At 40.3% G+C, this 20,409-nt stretch overlaps 2 protein-coding genes across 2 annotated transcripts; both read right to left on the bottom strand.

The window, feature by feature from the left end:
• Nucleotides 1–1,195: 1,195 nt before the first annotated feature.
• Nucleotides 1,196–10,223, bottom strand: LOC308687521 (uncharacterized protein). The gene is made up of 4 exons (XM_081360119.1): nt 10,186–10,223; nt 9,593–9,760; nt 9,057–9,387; nt 1,196–3,367 (listed from the first exon to the last, which is right to left on the bottom strand). The coding sequence occupies exons 2-4, from the start codon at nt 9,758–9,760 to the stop codon at nt 2,376–2,378; spliced, it is 1,491 nt and encodes a 496-aa protein (XP_081216245.1). The 5' UTR covers nt 10,186–10,223; the 3' UTR covers nt 1,196–2,375.
• A 539-nt stretch (nt 10,224–10,762) lies between these two features.
• On the bottom strand, nt 10,763–19,501 carry LOC308687487 (uncharacterized protein). The gene is made up of 4 exons (XM_081360059.1): nt 19,396–19,501; nt 18,772–18,939; nt 17,936–18,566; nt 10,763–13,234 (listed from the first exon to the last, which is right to left on the bottom strand). Exons 2-4 carry the CDS (start codon nt 18,937–18,939, stop codon nt 11,952–11,954), a joined length of 2,082 nt encoding a protein of 693 aa, XP_081216185.1. The 5' UTR covers nt 19,396–19,501; the 3' UTR covers nt 10,763–11,951.
• Between the last annotated feature and the right edge of the window lie 908 nt (nt 19,502–20,409).

Raw genomic sequence — 20,409 nt, 5'->3', positions numbered from 1 at the left:
CCACAATATTGTTGCAGTCTTTGATTTAGAAATTATCGCTGATGATCAATAAAATGCAGCTCATATCAGTTGCTTTCGGACGTGCAACAATTTAAATATGTAGCGCGGGAATTCAAGATCGGATTTATATCCGTTTTGCAAAAACACATTTATATGACCGGGTGTAAATGGAATCGTTTTGATAAATCAGATAGCTATCCGATCTGAGAAAACGCATGAAGTTCCCATAGAACTTCTGCACCAGTCCACTGATTTCTGTTGAGAAAGATAAGCATGTTGACATGATCTGGGATCAGATGCGACCGCAACCTGGTGACAGCCAGTCCAGCCGCCGAAAACACCCGCTCTGAGGGGACTGACGTTGCCGGGATGCACAGGTACCTCCGCGCTAAAATTAATTCCATTGCTTCAAGACTCACACTACGCAACGCAACCTGCATGATTAATCGATAACAAATAAACGTGATCGACGAAATTCTTAACGATCGATTATCGATCCGTCGATTAATTATGCCCATCCCTAGTCTTACGTGAAACATTTTACGATTCACACCTGCAAGTAAATGCAATTGTCAATCCCAAAAACTGACAGTGTGACCTTAGAACATGTTACTGTACTATAGTGCTTTATTTCATGTCAATGTCTGGATCATTTCAGCTTTGTGTAACAAAGTGACTAAGGGAAATAATCATTCTGTTAGTGTGATCAAATACCCCATTAACACACACCTTAATCCAACATCAGACACTGATCAGATCTGCACATTAGTGAATTTAAAGTTGTCACAAAGAAATACATATTTTCATCCAGAGGATTAATTTCTACACAGTAGGGCTGGGCGATATATCGCATGACATTTATATGCACCTCTCGTCAGTAAAGCCAGTTCCTTGATTAGTAGTAAAGTAGTAGTAAATCGCCATCACCTGCTTTCAGATGGAGCGGCATTTACAACACACAGCCGTAGTTAACTGACAAGCTGAGCCATATCGCATTAATTATCGCAGGCGATACGTCCGCAATAATTAATGCGATATGGCTCAGCTTGTCAGTTAACTACGCTCTGTGTTGTAAATGCTGCTCCATCTGAAAGCAGGTGATGGCGATTTACTACTAATCAAGGAACCAGTTTTACTGACGAGAGGCGCATATAAATGTCATGCGATATATCGCCCAGCCCTACTACACAGTAAACAATGTTACTGTGCGTTCACACCGGACGCGAATAGCGAGTCAAATTTGCGCCTGCCGCGTCTAGTTATACGCTTGACCACTTTGTGTCCATTCGCAAGTCAAGAGCGAAATTGACGCGGGTAAAAACAACAGTTTGAAGCGAAATTTACATGCGTCACGCGCGTCAGAGGCAAAAGTTTCGAAACCTGTTGGCGGCCATCTTTTTACAAGATGTCTGATGTTGATCGATCATTTATCGAGAGAGTCACCGCTCTGTATTTGCTCTGGAGAGCAGAACAGCAGCATAGGGATCATCGTCGCTGTATTTGGGTCCACCAGACACTTCAGAGGCGAACACAGTTTGGCGAGTTTCATCATTTGCTCCAGGATCAGCGCCTGGATGACAGCCGCTATCAGCGGTGCTTCCGCCTGTCCCGCGTCCAGTTTAATGACCTGCTGTCCCGCATCGGAGCGAGGATCACCCTCGGCCTCACCCACATAATCTGTAATTTATTTTTGTATTGATGATAAATGGAGACAGCCTCCAAAAGTAATTAACCTGTCCTGTGTTTTTTTTTTTTTTTCTCACACAACACTGTCCAGACACAAACTATTCTTATACACTAAAGTATACTGGTTGTCTTAACATTAGAATAATACTGTTTCATATAATCTGGATTTAGATATGGAATAAATAGCATTCAATACAAAATGAATATGTCTCGTATTTTGAAATCAAGTTTTTATGTGATAAAAGATTTACTTTGTTTTTACTTCACCACGTGACAGCAGCAAGCAGGCTCCTGATTGGTTAACGCGGCGCAAATTGACGCAGAAGTTCCGATTTTTCAACTCGGGCGGCAGACGCGAATTCGCGTCAAACGCGTGAATGCACAAAAAGCACTACATAAAATCATTCGCGCGCCAGACGCTCAATTCGCGCCATTCGCGTCTACCACACCGCGCCGCGCCGCGCTCTACACTTCATTCGCGCCGCAGGAATTTTTTACGAGCGTAACACATCTTTGAACTTGACTTAACATTGAAATCACTCGCGCCTGACGTGCTATTCGCGTCCGGTGTGAACGCACCATTATAGATTTTCTTGTTTTAGGTCTACTTTTTAAAACCATGAAATAACATTCACAAAACACTCCAAGGTTGGTTTTTTACACAACCTAAAAATGACGACATGATGAAGCTATGATGACTCTGGAGCGGCGTGTTTCTTCTGATGAGTCTGAAAACCCCATTTAAAAGCGAATCTCTCGCCGCAGATGGAGCAGCGGTAAGGTTTCTCTCCTGTATGCATTCGCTCGTGGACCTTCATGGCACTTGATCGAGCAAAAGTCTTGTCACAATGTGAACATTTAAAAGGTTTTTCTCCTGTATGAGTCCTCTTGTGTATTTTTAAGTCACTCGCCTTATAAAAACCCTTCCCACAATCACCACAGGGATACGGTCTTTCTCCAGTGTGAACTCTCTGATGAATTATGAAAGAAAATTGAGTCGCAAAGCTCCTCCCGCAGTAGGAGCACAGGTACGGTTTCTCTCCGGTGTGAATCCTCTCATGGGTTTTCCGTTGTATCGATTGATGAAAACGTTTCTCACAGTGTGAACACTGATATGGTTTGACATCAGAGTGTGTTTTTTGGTGTAACTTTAGAGAAGTTGAGTTTGTAAAGGTTTTCTCACATTCACTGCATTTGTACGGCCTCTCATTGCTGTGTGTGAGTAAATGGCTCTTCAGATGGGCTCTCTGTTTGAAGCTCTTCTCACATTGAGTGCACTTGTACGGCCTCTCATTGCTGTGCACGAATAGATGGTTCTTCAGACTTGATCCCTGGGTGAAGCTCTTCTCACAGTGAGGGCACTGGTACAGCTTTTCTTCCCTGTCCGTATGAGTCGCCTTATGACGGTAGAAACTAGAAGAGGAATTACATTTCTTCTCACACTGATCACAATGAAACTCCTTCTTCACGCTGTGCTCTTTTGAATGACGTCTCTTCTCTTCTGAGGTAGAAAAGCTGATGTCACATATCTTGCAGGTGAAGTCTTTCTGTTCTGTGTGTTTCCTCTTACGTCTCACTAAATGTTCCTGTTTGCTGAATGTTTTTCCACAGTCGGTCACTGTCTGTCGCTGTTTGGATGTAGAAGCAGTTTCTCCATCAGAAGATGAACCAGCGTCGTCATCTGAAAGGAACATAATGGGCATAAGTCAAGTCACCTTTATCAGGGCTCTACAGTGCGCCCATTTCACTCGCACATGCGAGTAAATATTTCGGCGTGCGAACATGAAAAAATATTTGGGCGCACTCGTGCGAGTGACACAGCATTTTTCTATAGAAACAGCTGCAAATACATCATCATGAGGAGGGGCAGAGTAGGACACTATTAGGGCTGTGCCGGTAAACTTGACAACCGCACCACCGCGGTGGCTGAGTAGTACCGGCGGTGGTTCGCCAAAAAATAAATAAATAAATAAATAAATAAATAAAAATAAATTGTGAATGCTGTTTTTACATTAATATTATGACACACAAAGCTTTGTTTACAAAAGAAAAAATAGGTTAGCAATTAAATGTTATATCGCAGATTCGCAGCCATGGAAAAGTTTGAACTCATGAGGAATGAGAGAGTTGTAGGCTACGTGGGCCCATAAATTTAAACTGTCGGCTTTGAATTCTGGTTTGCGATCTGGTCACCCGATTCGATTATCGGCGAATTTAACAATATTCCATTAGTTAGGCCTATTCCATATAGAAAGCTTGAATTGTCTACTTTTAAACAAAACCATTCAAAACGAAAAAAAACCGACTATGCTTATGTATTCCGTATTTATAGGTGCGTTCACTGCGAAGATGATGAGTCAGCATCGTAAACTTCATCTTTGCAGCCCGACACCTACACAGAAAAACACTTTATTAAAGGTATAGCGGAGGATCTTTCCGAATTTTAGATGATAACCGCCCTCTCCACTTTTTGAAAAAATGCACATGCGCAACACACTACATGCTCCCGAGAGGGAACGCCTATTAAACGTGTGCGAGGTTCTCCTCGTGCACGCTCTGTTTACAAGTTGCTGTCGGCATCGCTCATACAAGATTACTTTCCAAAAGAAGATTTGCACTTTTTCTCCAAATAGCATGCCAAACTTTACCTGTCAAGTAGAAACTTCGCGACTGAGGCATCAGTGGGAAGCCCAACCTGTGTTTTCAGCGCACGCCATCGTGTGAAACAATCTCCCAAAAACACTCTGATCTTGTTTCTCTCTTCTGAGGCCTTTCTCTTCTTCTCATACAGTTCGTACAAACTTTTTCTCTTGCGACCCTCAGACATTTTCAAAGGACCCGGTGAAACGGCGAGCTTCAATGAATGGCTGAGCTCCAGCTCACCACACATAAACACCTGAAAGTGCGCATGCGCAGAAAGCGAAAACTAAGGGACGAGCACGCACGACGGCCTTACGTAAACATATCACCAGAATGATTGACACTTAGGTGGACCAATAGTTTACACTACCCACCCGGAAAAAGAAAATCCTCCGCTATACCTTTAATAAACAATTCAAATGCCTCATTGCTATATATTTAACACATTCATAATCATTACTTTTGCCAGTTCTTTGTGACAGCTGTTATGTGCGTTATTGGCAGCGTCACCCTCCGGTTACATGAACGCGTCACCGCATCGCACCAGAACATGGAGATTTTATTTTAGAGAATAATCGCACAACATGTTAGATATTCTATAATTAAATAAACTAATTGAATATTCAAAAATCGGGACTCATCCCTGCATGGAATCTCGTTTCTTTTCCCATATCGTCTCTCGTGTCTCACCCATTTCCGAAGGGGATTATAAACGTTTCTTCCTTTGTTCGCTTTTAATTAGGTCTATTATTTTTGTATTCTTTACTGTGGTAAAGTAGCCTAGAAAAACGCTGTAGGTGCCCCCAAATAATTGTTTGTGCTCCTAATTTTTTTTATTTAGGCGCACCAGTGCTCCTTGTTCAAAAAGTAGGTGTAGAGCCCTGTTTATTAATAGCCAATCCAAACATATTTATACAAAACAATTGACAATGAATAGACAGGAGTCCAATAATAGCGAATCACTTATTCTAAAAAGAATATCAAATATAAGTTAGACGAATCCGACATATAATGAGGGCTGTGTTAACAGTAAGATGTCCGTCATTTAACAAATTTAAAATATACGGATGGATAATACAAAATGCTTTGACATTTTGACACAAAAAAACACGAGCAAGAACTAAATTTAAACATAGCCCGTCAATTTTCATTTTACAATTATCTTCTCTCTCTGTGTGCGCACGTCATCGTTTGTGAAAGAGAGCTTGTTAGTTAGTAACTAACGCACTAGTTTTCATCCAAAATAAATATGTAACATAATTAGGTACTTTAGTTGTTAACACTATAACGTAACATGCAGGCTACGTTTCACTTTCATAATCACTAAGCCATAGCGATTTCAAATTTTTAGATTTATTGTGTATTTATTGTATTATTCACATGTGATAAAGAGCTGATGAGTTGAATCAGGTGTGTTTGATTAGGGAGACAAAGAAAACATGCAGTGTTGGGGGTCCTTCAGGACAGGTTTGGCAACCACTGCCCTAGTGTATAGAGTAGGCGGGGCGGAGGTTTTGGGTCCAATAATTAGAATATCTGTTTTTTCAGAATTAAGTAGAAGGAAATTACTTTTCTATATCAGCTATGCATTCCATTAATTTTGTGAATTAATAAGTTTAGTCAGGGCGTGAAGAAATATATCATCGGCATAACAGTGAAAACCAATGCCATGCTTCCTAATGATATCTCCCAAGGGTAGCATGTACAGAGTGAACAGCAACAGTCCTAGTACAGAGCCTTGTGGTACGCCATACTGAAGGTGTGATCGATATTAAATCTCTTAATTTACTACTACAAACTGAAAATGGTCTGAAAATGATTCAAACCATGCCAATAAAATTCCATTAATGCCAACTAGGGGTGAACGATATTGACAAAAAGTGATATTGCGATATCGATAATGAATATTGCGATATCGATATGAATTTCGATATTTTTAAACATATGTAAAACTACAAAAGTTAGGGGAAAACGCATCAAAATAGATTCATAACAAATAAAACAAGTTTCCTTACAACATAGGGTTTATTGAGCGCATTCGAGACGGATTTGAATCTGATCGCTGAAACCACTTCAGGAGGAGATCTGGGCCGCTTTCCAGACGAAACTGGACAAAGTGTAAATGCATCTGGTTGTTGAAACCACATATGTAAAATGTACTCCTCCCAAAAACACAAAAAAAAAATAAACGTGTGAGAACGTGCTATAGGCTACATGTCATGTTATGGCCAGATATGACGACGCTACGTCTGCAACACGCATCACCGCATGAGCAGCTGAGCTCCACCGGTCAAGCCAACGCGAAACTATCGCAAATCAAAGTGAAAGTAAGTTGCAGACGCTTTACACACAAGTATCTTCATTAAAAGTAAAGAAGTGAAATGATCTTACCAGGGCTGTTGCCGTTCTCTATTAGTGCGGTATTTGATTTTGACATTTTAGCTGATGATATATATAATGCAGCTCATAACTGTGTTCGGTGACGTGAACTCCATTAAATCTGCATATAGCGCGGGAATTGAAGATCGAATTTATATCCGTTTTGCAAAAAACACATTTATGTGAACAGGTGTAAAAGGAATCGTTTTGATAAATTAGATAGCTATCCGATCTGTGATAACGCATGAAGTGGCCAGGTGGCCTGATGTTTATACTTGCGCGCTGGTGTGTGCGTCGAGCCGGCAAGTGTGTGTGTTGTGGGGACTGTGTGGTAGAGCAAGGGAGAAGTGAAACAAAGTGTCTCCCCTGTTCTTTCTGACCACTGTTGGAAATCTGTAGCATGAAAAGTTAAACCCTCTCCTTGATAGAACCAGGAAAAGTAGATAAGTAGAACCAGGAAATCAGTCGGGGGAAATGCAACGGTGCATGTCGGACAGGACGCATCATAAACAAAATATCGCATAAATATCGCGAGACTTTCGATATGATATCGAGCAACGTGATATCGCGATAACGATATTGATTCGACATATCGTGCACCCCTAATGCCAACATAATTTGAGACTGTTCAAAATAATGTTGTGGTCGATCTGTGCCAAAACCTCTAGTTTTGTTTTCTTCCAGTTATGCTCCAATTTTCTGGCTGCTCTCTTTTTAGGAGTGCAAGCAGAAAATTTAGGGGCACACCTTAAATCAGCTTGCAATGCAATTATTCAAATTTCCCACAAAGTAACTGTAATACTGACAAATTATTTAATAATAAATAGATTTAACGTACAGATATTACAACGTGCATATTTATTTTAAGTTCACAGGGCTCCAGACTAACATCTGAGGGCAGCAGCACCGCAGACACCGAGTTCTACAAACAATATCTGGTAGCACTGGGGCTGACAATAAAGCACTACGCTTAATTTAGGGTGTAGATGAAATTAACTTTAATTATCATTCATAATGTCTTAATATTAAAAGCAAAACGAGTGAAAAAAATGTATATTACGGAGCGAAAATAGCCAATAAGCATCCTACTGTTTACAATGGTAATTTTATTTATTTTTTATTTATAAATAAGTGTTTAAATAAGAGTTTTCCTACATCTTAAAATGTTTAGTTTTACGACAATCTTTGAAGGATGAATAAAAAATGTGTTGGTCATCACATTAAAAATAACATTTATATATGATATTGTAGTTTTGAAGTGCAGGAAAAAGATGTGTAGTACTTTTAAGCATTTGACTATTTCTGTCACAATACCATAGTTATGGTTAGAGGTAGGCTTGTTGCGATAGTCGGTGTTACCGGTGATACACGGTGTTTAACCCACCTACCGGTCATAGCACTTGACCACCGTCCCCATCGTGTTGAAGTTTTAGCCTATAGTAATAAAGCACTTAATTCAGTTAGTGACTACGTGCCTTCGTAATTTAGCGTAAGCGGAACGAGCGCCGCAGTAAAGCAGCAGGTGTCCGATTTCATTTATCATTTGAGGAGAGTGAGGAGAGCTAACTGGCAAAGGATGGCGGAAGATCTGGTTTCAAAGAGAAATGCAAACGTGAGTTTAATTTTTATATTAGTTTTTTTTTTTGCACTTAAGTGTCCAGTGATTATTCGGGTGGGCTACCTTATTTAACAAAGTTTTTGATGTTCGTTCGTTTCATATTCGGTGGTTGTGCGGTGTTTTTTTGTTTTTGTTTTTGTTTTTGCTGAAAAAGGCAGGCACTTTATTTAACGAATAGTGATTTTTTTTTTATATATAATTTCTTGTTTGATACTTGCACGATGTGTGCAGTGGTTCGTTTTGTTAATAAATGCACTTTAAAGGTGTTTCATAAGTGCTTTTGTTTAGTTTTTACATGGTGTGTTAAGTTATTATTCATTTTGCAATAAAGATGTCTTATTGTTTTGTGTATTTTTATTAAGAATAAAATAAATTAACCCATGATTAATTCAAACAAATGCTATATTGCCGCTAATTAAAGTGAAAGTAAATTGAGACGTGTGCACGTCCGCATTTTCGGCCACCCGAAATCCCCGACACGCAACCCCGGTGACACCGGTATTACCGTTTTTTTTACACGTCGATTAACCGGTGGAAAAAATCCGTCACCGCAACATCCCTAGTTAGAGTTACATTAGCCTAAATCCATGCTGAATGGTGAATGACCTAAATAAATATTTGGTCACACAGGCAGGAAAAATGGTCACAAAATGCTATCAACTGGTCGCAGTCTGGAGCCCTGTTTGGGGAAGTTCAAAAGAGACTTGATTATGGGAAAAAGGAAGAAACATACCTGAAGGATCAAAATCTTCTTTATCGTCAACATTATCATTATTCTGATCTTCATCCTCCTCCTCATGGCTCTGTTGTTGTTCCTCTGCTGTGGTTTCTTCTCCTCGTCTCTCTATCAGGTTCCTGCAGTCCTCAAGTTTGAAGGAGCAAATCTTCATCTGCTGTTCTCCAGCGTTACAGTCAGAGGTTTGATCAGCGGATCCATGATCCTGAGCGTCAGTATAACACAGTAAAGTGAGGCTGAGCTCTGAGTCCTGTGTGTCTCTGGATCTCCAGACTGAATCCTGAGCTTCTGTCCCATCACTCACACACACTGAAACCTTCTCCAGATCCTGACAAACACATCATAGATCAACACAAATAAACAACAGCCAGTTGATATTAGCCTCATTACTCAGCAGTTATCTCTAGTGGGTATATTAGTGATTTGTTAGCATATTTTGCTGCTGGCTTAATTTGAGATGTGTATAAGAAGTGAGACGCTAACAAAGCTTTGGTTTGATTGAGCTGAAGGATGAAATGATGAGCTGCTCAAACCTCTCTGTTGGGTTTGTCTCCTCTTTCTCTCAGCTTTGCCTCCAGTGACGCCACCTCTTTCTTCAGCTGACAGATTTCAGTGATGAAATCCTCAATATCCAGCATGGACAGATCCGTTCCTACTGATTTACAGCAGATCACATCCATCTGCGCTCTCATGGTCAACATCTGAAGACAAACACATCATGAGCAGATCGAACTAAAGAAAATAATATCTTATTTTTGGAGAATATTCAGAAACATTTCATTTAAGATGTAAATGTGTTTTGAGCCACCACAGAGCATGAATTTTATCAAATGTTATAATACATAACATTCATATATTCAACACGATATTGTGAGATTTCTGCTCATTCCTCAAGAAACTTTTAGAACATTACAGTGTCTAGAATTTAAAATGAAGCATTGTGTTAGTATACTACACTATTGCTTACTACAAACATCTTGGTTTAAACGTTGGTTACAGTAGTAAAACAACAAGACCCGGTTACTTAAACCATGGTTATTTTTCATATTTAAATTCATTAAATAGAGAGAGAAAAATGACAAGCAAACAGCATACACATAAATAATGTAAAACAGATTAAACTCACCGTCTGAGAGCTCCAGTTGTCTTTCTTTCTTCGGTGCTTTTACCGGCAGACTACATAACGTCACAGTGCCTCCTACAGTACGAGCGATAGAGTAAACGAGTAGAGGCTTCACCAACCCTAATTTCTCTTATTAAAATACAATTGTATTTCAGTAGCTTTGCCAAGAGAATATAAAGACATCGACAAACGAATGTTAGTCAGTCAGCCGGTAAATCAAAATGACCGTTATTTTTTGAATTACTCGAGTTCGCGGCTTTCTGTGGAAGACAGGAGAAAGCGCGCGCAGATCAGAGGCGCGCAGTAAAGGAAGAAACATGTTCCAGAGAGCTTCTGTTTGAAATAAATGCTGTCCTTCGCTCTTTGTTAATCTGTGAACCCTGAAAAAACAAATGTATTTTTCTACACTTCATTAAACAGCACAGGGTTTTTCAACTGCGATAATAAAGAATTATTGAGCAGCAAATCATCATGATTTCTGGGTCATGTAGCACTGAAGACAGAAGTAACAGCCAATCAAAATACAGCTTTGACTCAATGAAAAATATTTCACAGTATTTTTGTTTTTGCTGTTTTTATTGCACCCTGTTCAGCAGAGCAAAGGCAAGAAGAAATGAAGCAGGCCAGTCACAAACACACATACACACACACTCCCTGAGACAAACTGAGAGAGATAACACAAACTTGTATATTTAATTGCATTACACTGCTTTATTGTGTACTGAGATATTACTTGGTAACTGTTGCTATGGTTACTGGTAAGTAAATAAAGGCTTGACTCCCGTTGCACATACAGACTGTATTAGATGCATTATGTAGCTGTTTTATGTTATTGTAATTAAGTGCCCCATAAACACACTTTAATCCAACATCAGACACTGATCTGCACATTACAGTGAAGTTGTCACAAAGAAAAGATTTTCATCCAGAGGATTCATTTCTACAGTTAATAATGTTCGAGTACAGGGTCCAATCCTGCTCCTGGACCGCCAACGTCCCGCACAGTTTAGCTCCAACACACTTGCCTGGAAGTTTCTAGTGAGTCTGAAGACCTTTGCTGTGTTCAAAATCACCCCCTATACCCTCATTCACTATTGCCTACATTAGCCCACTAATATAGTTCACTTGAAGGAGTTAATGAAAACGAGTGTGTGAATTCAGACACTGAGTGCACTGGAAAATTATTTAAAACTGAGCAAACTGACAACTCCACTAGTAAGATGAAAGGATTTATCTTCAACTCTGTCATGGGAATTATGTATGAACCTTATTTAAATAAGGTAATAATTAATTAAAAAGTAATTGCCTGTATTATATTACGCTGTAGCCACATTGGACCAGTGGTTTGGAAAATGAATCTGTGGGCACCATCTTCTGGATAGATGTAGGAATTTATTCAACACGACCCTCACAGTGCATTATGGGTATTCTATAGCCACTGAGTGAACATTAGTTGTACACTTGTCATTGCAGTGCATTGTGGGATCTGAATGAATGCCCTTGACAACATCCACTATGGTTTTGGACGCCATCACAAATGGCTGTTCGCTCAAATATTGCCCTATTTTAGGGTATGTGCAGATTTCAGACAGAGCTCTTGATTTGTTGGTTCATGTGTGTTTAATTATGGTTGAAGCTAATCTCTGCGGGACAGTTTGGGCACCCCTGACACAGACACATTCTAGTTTTAGTTTTTTTACAACAATGAAATTACGTTCCCACAACACTGCAAGGTGTTTTGACAACCTAAAAATGATGACATGATGAAGCTATGATGACTCTGGAGCGGCGTGTTTCTTCTGATGAGTCTGAAAACCCCATTTAAAAGCGAATCTCTCGCCACAGATGGAGCAGCGGTAAGGTTTTTCTCCTGTATGCATTCGCTCGTGGACCTTCATGGCACTTGATCGAGCAAAAGTCTTGTCACAATGTGAACATTTAAAAGGTTTTTCTCCTGTATGAGTCCTCTTGTGTAGTTGTAAGTCACTTGGCTTGTAAAAACTCTTCCCACAATCACCACAGTGATACGGTCTTTCTCCAGTGTGAACTCTCATATGAATTCTGAAAGAAAATGGACTAGCAAAGCTCTTCCCGCAGTAGGAGCACAGGTACGGTTTCTCTCCGGTGTGAATCCTCTCATGGGTTTTCCGGTGAGTCGAATGATGGAAACGTTTCTCACAGTGTGAACACTGATATGGTTTGAAGTCAGAGTGTATTTTTTGGTGTAACTTTAGAGAAGTTGAGTTTGTAAAGGTTTTCTCACATTCACTGCACTGGTATGGCCTCTCGTTGCTGTGCATGAGTAGATGTTTCTTCAGACTGGTTTCGTATTTCATGCTCTTCTTACAGTGAGGACACTTGTACAGGTTATCATCGGTGTGTGCGAGTAGATCGCTCTTCTGGTACGGCCTTTCATTGGTGTGAATTAATAGATGTTTCCTCAGATTAGATCCATCTCTGAAGCTCTTCTCACATTGAGGGCACTGATAAAGCCTTTCATTGGTGTGTATACGTAGATGGCTCTTCAGATGGGATCCCTGGTTGAAGCCTTTCTCGCAGTAAGGACACTTATACGGCCTCTCATTGGTGTGTGTGAGTAGATGGCTCGTCAGATGGGCTCTCTGTTTGAAGCTCTTCTCACATTCACTGCACTTGTACGGCCTCTCATTGGTGTGAATGCGTAGATGGCTCTTCAGACTTGATCCCTGGGTGAAGCTCTTCTCACAGTGAGGGCACTGGTACAGCTTTTCTTCCATGTCCGTATGAGTCGCCTTATGACGGTAGAAACTAGAAGAGGAATTACATTTCTTCCCACACTGATCACAATGAAACTCTTTCTTCTTGTGCTCTTTTGAATGACGTCTCTTCTCTTCTGAGGTAGAAAAACTGATGTCACATATCTTGCAGGTGAAGTCTTTCTGTTCTGTGTGTTTCCTCTTACGTCTCACTAAATGTTCCTGTTTGCTGACTGTTTTTCCACAGTCGGTCACTGTCTGTCGCTGTTTGGATGTAGAAGCAGTTTCTCCATCCGAAGATGAACCAGCGTCGTCATCTGAAAAGAACATAATGGGCATAAGTCAAGTCAAGTCATCTTTATTTATAAAGCACTTTTTACAATATAGTTTGTTTCAAATCAGCTTTACAGTGATAACAGGAAAATAATTCAACAAAGTTTGTTTCTAGAAGAAAATTCCGTTAATGATGTGAATTGGTAAGTTTCATCAGGGCGTGAAGAAATATAGAGCTGAGTATCATCAGCATAACAGTGAAAACTAATGCCATGCTTCCTAATATCATCTCCTAATGGTAGCATGTACAGAGTGAACAGCAACGGTGCTAGTACTGAGCCTTGTGGTACGCCATACTGAACTTGTGATCGATGAGACATCTCATCATTTACTGCTACAAACTGATAACAGTCAGATAAGTATGATTTAAACGATGCTAGTGCAATTGCACTAATGCCAACATCATTTTCGAGACCATTCAAAAGAATGTTGTGGTCAATGGTGTCAAATGCAGCACTAAGATCGAGTAACACTAATAGAGAGACGCAACCATGATCGGATGATAAGAGCAAAAAATCATTTGTGACTCTAATGAGAGCAGTCTCAGTACTATGGTACGGTCTAAATCCTGACTGGAAATCCTCACAGATATCATTTCTTTCTGAAAAGGAACATAGTTGTGGGGATACCGCCTTTTCTAGTATCTTTGACAGAAAAGGTAGAATCGAGATCGGCCTGTAATTGACTAATTCTGTAGGATCAAGTTGCGGGTTTTTTTAACAAGCAGTTTAATCATAGCCAGCTTAAATGTTTTTGGATTATTGATATTAAGAAGAGGATCTATGACCTCTGGGAGCATCTCTTTCAGTTGCTTAGTCGGTATAGTGTCTAACATACAGTGAGTATTTGAACACCCTGCTATTTTGCAAGTTCTCCCACTTGGAAATCATGGAGGGGTCTGAAATTGTCATCGTAGGTGCATGTCCACTGTGAGAGACATAATCTAAAAAATAAAATATCCAGAAATCACAATATATGATTTTTTAACTATTTATTTGTATGATACAGCTGCAAATAAGTATTTGAACACCTGTCTATCAGCTAGAATTCTGACCCTCAAAGACCTGTAAGTCTGCCTTTAAAATGTCCACCTCCACTCCATTTATTATCCTAAATTAGATGCACCTGTTTGAGGTCGTTAGCTGCATAAAGACACCTGTCCACCCCATACAATCAGTAAGAATCCAACCACTAACATGGCCAAGACCAAAGAGCTGTCCAAAGACACTAGAGACAAAATTGTACACCTCCACAAGGCTGGAAAGGGCTACGGGGAAATTGCCAAGCAGCTTGGTGAAAAAAGGTCCACTGTTGGAGCAATCATTAGAAAATAGAAGAAGCTAAACATGACTGTCAATCTCCCTTGGACTGGGGCTCCATGCAAGATCTCACCTCGTGGGGTCTCAATGATCCTAAGAAAGGTGAGAAATCAGCCCAGAACTACACGGGAGGAGCTGGTCAATGACCTGAAAACAGCTGGGACCACAGTTTCCAAGGTTACTGTTGATAATACACTAAGACGTCATGGTTTGAAATCATGCATGGCACAGAAGGTTCCCCTGCTTAAACCAGCACATGTCAAGGCCCATCTTAAGTTCCGTCTTTCTGTACGCAATTGTGCTCTCCCCATGAAATGCGAAAAACCTCTAGTTTTGTTTTCTTCCAGTTGCGCTCCATTTGTCTGGCTGCTCTCTTGAGGGCCAGAGCTTATTATACCACGACTATATATACAATAGGACTATTTTCTTTAAAGGGGCACTATGCAGCTTTCTGTTTTTGTCAAACAGCGACCCCTAGAGTCGCTGTGGAGTACTTGTATTTAACGTTACTGTCGTAAATAGCACTCGCGCAGAGCCGTCTCTGTACTCACGTCCTGATCCCTTCCGCCCTCTATACCGGTACCTGTTCAGTAGGATGGAAGCTGTAATGAGTGGAAATAAGGTGTGGCCCCTTTAAGAGCTGCGCGCGCCCTGTTGAACTGTCGTCGGCAGTCTGTGTTGTATCATGTGCACCTCGAACACCCGTATGTGGGTTATTTCAGTTTGATGCTCATTCTTATCCTACTTTTGTTTATCAAGTAAAGATGTGGATGGTAGAACAGGTGACAGACAGTTACACGAGTTCGACTGGGGAATAAAGTGCAAGTTGTGAGATGCCAATCGCCTCTGGCTGTCTGGCTCTCGGTAATAACCATCTGTGAGCTATCCCTATTTCTCCTCCTGACAGAACGCGTTACAAAGCGTCGGACATCGAACAAGCACAGATAACCTCTGAAGATGTCTACTAGTCCATCAACAAGAACGATATTTACTCGAGTCTGACTCCTTGCTCGGTCAGTCTGCCGTTTCCTTTCTTTTCTTTCGTCCTCTGACAAAGCTTCCCTAGCTTTGTGTGCAGTGCCGTAAAGCAATTTGTTACATCGCGAGACCTGATATCACGCGATACTTCCTGACACGACCCGCCGTCTCAAAGTTGCAAGGGTGTTTTTTCCGCTCACAGGCGCTCGGGGGATGCGCGACGACCACCATTCAACCCGAAACAAGTCATATAACTATTCCAATGACTCCGAAGCGGTTCGGTTAAGGTAAAAAAGTGACTTAGTGCACCTTTAATCTTCTTTAAAGGTACAATATGCAAGATTTTCTGCCGCTAGAGGGCGCTACATTCCAAACAACAACAACGGTGACGCTTGATGACGATGTGAAGGAGCGTGGAATGATGGGAACTGTCGTTTTCAACTCCACCGTGGATGTAAATCAGACGGGAATCGAAAAATCATGTTTATGGATGAGGTAAAGTTCTATTTTTATAAATGTTGCGTTTAATGACATGCTTTTATTTTATTAAAATGAATTAACCGCAAGAAAAGTAAGGTTTATGTGGCAAGGGGGGCGTGATCTAGCGAAGTCTGTGACGGGAGAGAGGATCGGGAGACAGGTGCGGCGTAAGTGGGTCAAGTGCAAATGACAAACACCTGTGTCTTGTTTCAGTGATTGGCGTGGAGAGATCACATATAAGGGACGGGGAAACCTCATTCATGGAGAGAGAGACGCGGAGATCTGTGGGATGAGAGTGCGAGTGCGGGAAGCGCGAGGACATGATCGTTGTTAACTATCTATTAACTACGCTGTTACTATCGCTTCCCCAACGGAAGGGTATCGAAGAAGTGGTACGGTTCGGTTCGGCATTTTGGTACCATTCACAACTTTTGACATTTGAAATGGAAATAATCACTACTAAAGGTACTAAAGGGTGGAGCTAGACTCACTGTAGAAGGTTGATTGGTTGACAGAGTATCGTCACTTGCGCGTGCTACAAGGGTAATGACAACATAAGAGGCGCCATTTTTTAATATACAGTTTAAATATAATACTACTGTTACTGTATCATAATACTACTGAAATGTAATTTTAAGAGTTTTTCAAGTGAGAATGTAGTTGTTTAAAGCTCAAATCTTTGGTTTATTTATCAAGATTTATGAAAATTTGATACAGGTTGTGAGATCCAGGCGATCACCGGGCGCTCATGTACCCCGCCTGGAACAGCCTTTCCTCGGCTAGTCGTTCTGACGTTTGCCGCCGACTCTGACGTCTCAATAGTGGTTATAACATGAGATATAATTCGTCTTGTGTATATCTAAAGGCCGATATTTGGTCTCGTGAATCTATAATTTGTTCCCTGGCCAATCGTTTTGGCTGGAAGTTTCATAACTTTATATATTTAAGCCATTTAACTTCCCATTGTAAGGTTAGACTAGAACGCTTACTTTGTATGTTTGACTGAATTGTTTGCTTTATTTCTTATTGTATAGCTTCTTGTACCTTTTACTTATACTTTTATAATGGCTAATATTGATAAAACTGAAATTTAACAAAAAGAGACTGGGTTGAGTTGTGTCATTTTTTTTATTTTATTACAGTGAAGATGATCACTGTAATGTTGTTTACTGCAACATTTGTTGTTTACTACAAATGCACATTTTGCCTGGACCATGTTAAAGGGATACTTCACCTCTGGAAAGATGAATGTGTATTTAAAATGGGTCATTTATGTAGAAGAAATGTGAAGACATTTTTTAATTTGGAGCTTTCTAGACTGAGAAAAGCCAGAAAATGTATTTTTGGCTCATGTGGATGAAAGACAACAACTCCCAGAATGCACTTGCTTCGCTGCCCTACGAGGCCACTCCCAAGCCACGCCTACCGGTTAGAGAGCGCAGTTGAAAACAACAAGGTTAGGCTACCAGTGAGTCAAGCCGGGAACAAGCCGGATCAGGGTTTACCATCCTGAATTGTACTGTGCTGTACCGTACCGTACCACTGAAAACAAGCCATTTGTGTCTCTGCAAGGTCTGACAGAGCAGCGCATTTTCTCACTCGAGCATGTTCAACATCATTCATTTTTTCAACATTAGGATGAACTTAAGCGTGCTTGAGACGCACAAGTCAGCAATATTTCTGATGATTTATTGGCGTGAAGTTTCGTACACAATGACAAACAGGAATGCAACATTCTCGAAAAACAATAAGCAGAGTGGACTGCCATAACATCATCATTTTCGTTTTCGAAACTTGTGTTGGTTGGTCCGATCGATTGTGCAATCGATTTTCGAACGTAGAGTGACAGCCCTATCGACCAATCACTAAATTACTAAACTTTTCTGGTCAAAAAAGGAAGAAACATACCTGAAGGATCAAAATCTTTATCATCGTCAACATCATCATTATTCTGATCTTCATCCTCCTCCTCCTCCACATGGCTCTGTTGTTGTTCCTCTGCTGTGGTTTCTTCTCCTCGTCTCTCTATCAGGTTCCTGCAGTCCTCCAGTTTGACGGAGCACATCTTCATCTGCTGTTCTCCAGCATTACAGTCAGAGGTTTGATCAGCGGATCCATGATCCTGAGCGTCAGTATAACACAGTAAAGTGAGACTGCACTCTGAGTCTCTGGATCTCTGATCTCTGACACTCCAGAGGGAATCCTGAACTTCTGTCCCACCATCCTCATCATAGTCAATCTCATCATCATCATCATCATCATCCTCCTCCAACTCCTGGCTCTGTTGTTGTTCCTCTGCTGTGGTTTCTTCTTGTCTCTCAATCAGGTTCCTGCAGTCCTCCAGTTTGACAGAGCATATCTTCATCTGCTGTTCTCCAGCGTTACAGTCAGAGGTTTGATCAGCGGATCCATGATCCTGAGCGTCAGTATAACAGAGGAAACTGCGGTTGAGCTCTGAGTCCTGTGTGTCTCTGGATCTCCAGACTGAATCCTGAGCTTCTGTCCCATCACTCACACACACTGAAACCATCTCCAGATCCTGACAAACACATCATAGATCAACACAAACAAACAACAGCCAGTTGATATTAGCCTCATTACTCAGCAGTTATCTCTAGTGGGTATATTGGTGATTTGTTAGCATATTTTGCTGCTGGCTTAATTTGAGATGTGCATAAGAAGTGAGAAGCTAACAAAACTTTGGTTTGATTGAGCTGAAGGATGAAATGATGAGCTGCTCAAACCTCTCTGTTGGGGTTGTCTCCTCTTTCTCTCAGCTTAGCCTCCAGTGACGCCACCTCTTTCTTCAGCTGACAGATTTCAGTGATGAAATCCTCAATATCCAGCATGGACAGATCAGTTCCTACTGATTTACAGCAGATCACATCCATCTGCGCTCTCATGGTCAACATCTGAAGACAAACACAACATAAGTAGAACTAAAGAAAAAAACTCATTTTTGGAGAATATTCAGAAACATTTCATTTCAGACGTAAATGTGTTTTGAGCCACCACAAAGCATGAATTTTATCAAATATTATATTACATGCATATATTCAGATATTAAACATGATATTGTCAGATTTCTGCTCATTTCTCACTAAACTGTATGAGCTAAGCGTCTAGAATTTAAAATTAAGCATTGTGTTAGTATTCGAACTATTGTTGACTACAAATATAATTGTTAAACGTGGTTTACTGAAGTAAAACAAGATGACCTTTGTTATATATATGGTTATGGTAAAACCATGTGTTTTTTTCATGGCGAGCGGGCGAGGAAAAGCTATAATAAATTAATTAAAAAACTAGAGACAGAAATGGAACAAGTAAACAGCTAAAACGCATGATGTAAAACACATTACACCCACCGTCTGAGAGCTCCAGTTGTCTTGCTTTCTTCGGTGCTTTTACCGGCAGACTAAATAACGTCACAGCGCCTCCTACAGTACGAGCGATGGAAAAAAATATCATCGTATTCCACTGGCGTTGCTTAGAGACTAATATACTAACAAATATTGACATCGACAAACGATTGTTAGTCAGTCAGGCGGTAAATCAAAATGACCGTTAATATTTGAATTACGCAAATTCGCGGCTTTCTGTGGAAGACAGGAGAAAGCGCGTGCAGATCAGAGGCGCGCTGTAAAAGATGATACATGTTCCAGACGCTCTAAGTTTGAAATAAATGCTGCTCTTCACTTTCTGTTTATCTGTGAATCCTGAATTATTATTATTTATTTATTTTTCAGTTTCCACACTTCATTAAGCAGCACAAGCATTTTCAACTGCAATAATAACGATTTCTTGAGCAGAGCAGCTAATCAACATATCATTTCTGTGTCATGTGACACAGAAGACTGTAGTATCAAAATACATACTGAAAATAGAACAATACAGAAAAAAAACATTGAATATTAATTAAAATAGAAAACAGTGATTTTAAATTAGAAAATTTTATTGTATGGTGTTTTTACTGCACCCCCTCCAGCAAAACACAGGCAAGAAAAAATGAAACAGGCCAGCTACAAACACACACTCTTTGAGACAGAGAAGTAACACAATAAACTTGCATTATTAATTGCATTACACTGCTTTATTGTATGCTGAGATATTACTTGGTTACTGGTAAGTACAGGCTTGACTCCAGTTGCACATTAATACAGACAGTATTTGAGGCGCTACTGTAAGCTGATTTGTGTCACACCTGTAAGTAAATGCAATTGTCAATCCCAAAAACTGACAGTGTGACCTTAGAACATGTTACTGTACCTGTAGTGTATTATTTCATATCTATGTCTGGATCATTTCAGCTTTGTGTAACAAAGTGACTGAGGGAAATAAGACTAATTTCAAACCATCATGTTTTTCAGTATTAAATAACT

This window comes from Scardinius erythrophthalmus (assembly GCF_964197995.2).
Source record: "Scardinius erythrophthalmus genome assembly, chromosome: 3".
In the NCBI taxonomy this organism is placed as follows: Eukaryota; Metazoa; Chordata; class Actinopteri; order Cypriniformes; family Leuciscidae; genus Scardinius; species Scardinius erythrophthalmus.
Note: the sequence above shows the minus strand (reverse complement) of the source record. Positions and strands in the feature narration are given on the sequence as shown.

Coding starts and splice junctions, on each gene's coding strand:
- LOC308687521 (XM_081360119.1), bottom strand. CDS start 9,760: ATGTTGACCATGAGAGCGCAGATGGATGTGATCTGCTGTAAATCAGTA. Junction 9,388..9,592: donor GAGACAAACCCAACAGAGAG/GTTTGAGCAGCT, acceptor TGTGTTTGTCAG/GATCTGGAGAAGGTTTCAGT. Junction 3,368..9,056: donor AGAAGATTTTGATCCTTCAG/GTATGTTTCTTC, acceptor TGTTCCTTTCAG/ATGACGACGCTGGTTCATCT.
- LOC308687487 (XM_081360059.1), bottom strand. CDS start 18,939: ATGTTGACCATGAGAGCGCAGATGGATGTGATCTGCTGTAAATCAGTA. Junction 18,567..18,771: donor GAGACAACCCCAACAGAGAG/GTTTGAGCAGCT, acceptor TGTGTTTGTCAG/GATCTGGAGATGGTTTCAGT. Junction 13,235..17,935: donor TAAAGATTTTGATCCTTCAG/GTATGTTTCTTC, acceptor TGTTCTTTTCAG/ATGACGACGCTGGTTCATCT.